This window comes from Cryptomeria japonica, chromosome 9 (genome assembly GCF_030272615.1).
Source record: "Cryptomeria japonica chromosome 9, Sugi_1.0, whole genome shotgun sequence".
Taxonomy (NCBI): Eukaryota; Viridiplantae; Streptophyta; class Pinopsida; order Cupressales; family Cupressaceae; genus Cryptomeria; species Cryptomeria japonica.
Window position 1 is genome coordinate 623,335,200 of NC_081413.1, and position 5,429 is coordinate 623,340,628.

Sequence of the window (5,429 nt, forward strand, 5' to 3'; positions counted from 1 at the left end):
CCTGTAAAGATAGAAAATCAAGAATATGAGATGCATCAGCATGATAAGGTTTGAATAAAGAAACATGAAACACATTGTGGATTTGAGCTAGAGCAAGGGGTAAAGCTAATCTATAAGCAACTAGATTGATAACCTCCAGTACATCAAAGGGTCCCACATATAATGCTGCCAACTTTGATGGTTTTCCAAATGAGATAGAGCTCTTATGAGGTTTAACTCTCAAAAAGACTTTATCTCCTGCAACAAATTGTCTGTAAGTCCTATTTTAGTCTACATAACTCTTCTGTCGGTCAGTTGCTTCTTTCAACCTACTCTTAATTAGCACCATTTGCTCATCCATTTCCTTAAGTAAATCAGGACCAATAATGATCATATCCTCTAGTCTATCCCAACTGATAGGTGTGCAACACTTTCACCCATAGAGTGCTTCAAAAGGCACCATCCCTAATGATGCATGAAAGGAGTTGTTATAAGAAAATTCTACCAAAGGTAAATACTCCTCCCATTTGTATTTCTCATCCATGCAATACATCCACAAAAGATCTTCCACTACCTGATTAACCCTTTCTGTTTGGCCATCAGTCTGAGGATGATATACTAAGCTAAAATTTAGTCTTGTTCCCAATGTTGCATTTAATGTTGTCCAGAATCTGGAAGTCATCCTGGTATCCCTATCAGATATTATGGTTTTTGGAACACCATGTAACCAAAAAATTTCTTGCCCAAATTTCTTGGCAAGATCAAATGATCCATCCTTGATATTCCTGGTATGAAATGTGCAACTTTAGTCAAATTATCCACCACTAATAAGATAGTATCATGTTTATTCTTTCTCATTGGTAATCCTTGGATAAAATCCATACTGATTACTTGCCACTTGTATTCTGGTATAACATGTTGGAATAAAAGTCCTGCTGGATGAACATGTTCATCTTTCACTCTTTGACATTCCAAATATTGTGCTACATACTCAACCACTTCTTTTCTAAGTTTAGGCCAGAAATACAAAGATTTCAAATCAGCTACCATCTTTGCTATTCCAGGGTGTCTTGAATAAGGTGTATTATGCATCTCATGCAGTATTAACTTCCTCAACTCTCCCCCTTTAGGTATGTACATCCCTCCTTGGTACCCCAAAATACCCTCGGGTTCTATTTCATATCTATCATAACGATGATCTGAAGAATCTTTTTCCAAGGCTTGTTCAACCCTTAGGTAATGTTCATCTTCTGGAAGGTTCTGCAACACTTATTGTTTCAAGTTTGTTGTAGTTATAACCATAGCAGATAGGTGTCTTCTTTTGCTAAGAGCATCAACTACTCTATTTTCCTTCCCTTTTATATATTCAATACCAAAGTCATACTCACTTAGGAATTCAAGCCACCTTCTTTGTCTTGCATTAAGGTTAGGTAGTGTAAAGATATACTTCAATCCTAAATGATCCGGTTTTAGCTCAAAAGGCTTCCCTAAAAGGTAATGCCTCCACATTTGTAATGCATGCACAATAGCTAGAAGTTCTAATTCATGCGGTGCATAATTCATCTCATATTGCTTCAACTTTCATGATTCAAATGCAACCACCTTTCCTTCCTGCATCAACACTACTCCCATACCTTCACCTAAGGCATCTGTAATTACTATAAAATGTCCATTGGGATCTGGTATAGTTAAGACTGGTGCTGTTGTCAATTTCTGCTTCAAAAGTTGAAATGACTCCTCACACTTCTTAGTACATTCAAACCTTTTTTCCTTTTTCTGAAGTGAAGTAATAGGTGCTGCTATCATGGAAAATCCTTCCACATAATTTCTATAATATCCTGCAAGTCCCATAAAACTCCAAACTTCTGAAACATTCTGAGTTGTTGGCCAATCTACTAGTGCTTCTATCTTTGCAAGATCAACTGAAATTCCTTCAGCGAATATGACATGACCTAAGTAATGCACCTTTTCCGGAAAGATGACACATTTAGAAAATTTCCCATAACGCTTATGATCCCTCAACCATTGCAAAACTATCCTCAGGTGCTTCTTATGTTCTTTTTCATTCTTAGAATAGATCAAAATGTCATCAATGAAGATTAGAACAAAATCATCCAAGTATTCTCTAAAAATACTGTTCATGAGGTTCATGAATGTTGTTGGGGCATTTTAAAACCAAATGGTACGACTGTGAATTCATAGTGCCCATACCCTGTTCAAAATGCAGTCTTAGGAAAATCCTCATCCTTAATCCTTAACTGGTGATAGTCTGATCAAAGATCAATCTTGGAGAATACCTTTGCACCTATCATTTGATCAAATAATTCATCTATCCTTGGTAAAGGATATCTATTCTTGATAGTCACTTTTTTCAACATCCTATAATCAATGCATAGCCTTAAAGTACAATCTTTCTTCTTTATGAAGATCACTAGTGCACCCGACGGGGATACACTTGGTCTAATAAATCCTTGCCTAAGCAATTCTTGCAATTGAGCCTTAATCTCATACAGTTATGTTGTTATCATTCTATATGGAGCCTTAGATTGCATCTCCGTTCCCAGTAAGAGTTCTATAGAAAAATCAAACTCTCTTAGGTGGTAACTTGGTAAGGTCTTCTGGAAAGACATCTAGGAACTCTGCAAGGATAGGATAATCCTTAGGACCCTTTTCAACATTATCCAAATCATTTACCATGACAACAATAATGGAACATCTTTTTCTTTGGGCCTTCTTGAGTTGCATTGTTGAAATGTGTCTCAATTCAAGAGGTTTTTGAGACCCAAAAATTTCAACTGAATTCCCAAAATCATCAATGCAACTAATGACCTTATCTTTACAGTTTACAATGGCTTTATGCTTAGTCAACCAGTTGATGCCTAAGATCACATCATATGATCCTAATGGTGCCACATAAAGGTTAACCTAGGTTTGGAAACTGGAAAGTTCTAGTTCACTGCAAAATAGACAAGTATCTACCCTTCGTTCTGCTCGATTTCCATATTGGACCATCCATGCATTTGAAATATAACCAGGTCTAACAGATATTATAGAAACTACTTTAGGATGAATAAAGCATTCAGTTTCTCCTGTATCTATTAAAATAAAAACTGATTGCCCAAAAAGCTTACCCATCATTTGAATAGGTGAGGCTTGGAAATCAGCTTGACAGTTGTCAATTGCAGCATGAATCTAGTGTTGAGGGGCTCCTTGCTAATTTTCTCCTCTTTGTGCAGGGGTACATTGTAGAAAATTTGAGGCATAATGACTCCCTCTACAATTTTAACACCCATCCCTAGGTCCAAAATGGCCACCTAACCTTCCTCTATCCAAATTCTATCACACATTGGTGTTATTGTTTGATCTCTTATTACCATCCTGATTCACTCTTCCTCTTTCTTGAGTGTTGGGTCCCCTCTTGAGATTCCTTATTTGTCGATTGTTGCCATTGTTGTTCCTTTGGAAATTCCTATTTCAAAAATTTAGTCTATTATTCACATTTTTACAGAAGTTCCCCAAATGCTGCAACTTTTGCTCTTGCTTGGTTGCTTTCTCAAATACCTCTTCCATAGTCAGTGGATTATGAATATCCAATTCTGCTCCTATATGAGTTCTCAAACCCAAGATGAACTTCTAGATGTGGAATCGCTCATCCATCTGATATTACGGAACATACTTAAGGAGGTTGGTAAACTTCTCCCAGTATTGAGTTACTGACATGCCACCTTGAGTTAGGTTCTTAAATTAGTCATCTTCTTATCAAAGAATAACTGAGGAAGACACCTCTTCCTAAAGTATTCCAAGAAAAATTCCCAAGTGATATCTCTTGGTTGAAATTTCCTTTCAGACTTTTCATTATCCCACCAAGTAGCAGCTTCGCCAGAAAGTTGATAAGCAACCCAAACTACCTTGGTTTCATTGGACATGTTGCGGAGACCAAAATACTTTTCCATTTCTATTACCCATGCCTCTGCACCATCACCAATAGTTTTCCATCAAACTTTGGTGGGGCTATTCTTTTAAAGTCCTTAGCCAGCTCTTCTTCAATCCTTGCTTGGTTATCTGGTTGCTCTTCAACCCTTGGAGCTTCCTGTCGGACTTCTCCAACCCTTCAAACCTCCTGTTCGATTTCATTCATTCTGGCACTCTGCTGGTTCAGTAAATCAAGGATTTGGTCCAGCCTTTCATTTCCATTACTAGACCCAGCCCTTGTGGTCCTTGAGGCCATTGTTATTCAAGAATCTGCATCAGGGAAATGTTGATATTTCTTAGCGAAAAAGAAGAATATTAGCAAAGTTATGATTTCCATAACTTCTATTTAATCAATGCTCCATAAAATCTACCCTTATAATATAACTATAGAGATTAATATCCATATTTACTACTAGAAGGAAACAATATAGAACTATAATAAGACATAGTTAGATAATTTATAAATCTATTTCATCCAAGTTTATAATATAAGCTAAGGTCAAAAGTACATATTTATCATTATAGGAATCATACAAAAACATAACATTCAACTTAAATTTATTATAGAAAGAAAGACATCTTTATTTATTGATAATAAAAGTGTTATTGCATAATACATCACTCTTCTGGTGGAGTCATGGGAGCATATCCTTCAGATTCACTAGAACTTACAGGGGTATAACCTTCAGACTCATCATCACTGAGTGGGGTATATCCCTTTGATTCATTATCACTCAGTGGAGAATATTCCTTGGACTCATCGAAGCTAATCAAAATTGGCCTAATCGGAGAATAATCTAACTCAGGGTCCTCTTCCTCTATAGGGATAGTCTTTTCATCAAAGAATTCCATAGGGCCTACTCCTATCTCAACACTTTCTTTCTCTTCAAAAACTGGTTTCACTACGGTAGAAACATTTTCCTCCTCACGGATCCATCCTCCACTTGGATGGTAATCCATAACGGACATGACAGGAGATATAGGATCCTTCTTGACCCTCAGATAGTGAGCATACCCAGCTATTGACTTACGAGCTGTCTGTTTTGTTCGCACCATCTCTGAAAGTTTTAACACAACTATTATTCTCCAAATTCAACATGTGAACTAACTCATAGGTCTTAGTGTTATAAAACCTATGGCTCTCATACCAAACTGTAAAGACATAAATTACTCTATAAGACATAATCTACTCTTTATTCATAAATAAACTCATAGGTCAATTAAGAAGTCTATTTTATACATAATATAAAGAAACTTTAATAAGTTGATAAAACAATCATAGATATCAAAGTTAAATACAGTTTTCATGTAAAATGAAAGGTACAAATTTCTCATTACATATCCTTATTCCCTAATTAGGCTTTCATATTGCCTTAAGTAATATACAAATAGAAAGAAGGTGAGATACATCTGTCGATCTCCATTCTGGGTCGCTTCCTTTCAGTCCTTTGAATGAAGACGAGAACAAGATTCAGGCA

The 5,429-nt window shown here is 36.3% G+C and overlaps 1 protein-coding gene across 1 annotated transcript; it reads right to left on the reverse strand.

Moving 5' to 3' along the window:
• Positions 1–1,560: 1,560 nt before the first annotated feature.
• Positions 1,561–4,207, reverse strand: LOC131858562 (uncharacterized mitochondrial protein AtMg00860-like). Its single transcript, XM_059211845.1, has 2 exons — positions 4,097–4,207; positions 1,561–1,944 (listed from the first exon to the last, which is right to left on the reverse strand). Exons 1-2 carry the CDS (start codon positions 4,205–4,207, stop codon positions 1,561–1,563), a joined length of 495 nt encoding a protein of 164 aa, XP_059067828.1.
• Positions 4,208–5,429: the final 1,222 nt, after the last annotated feature.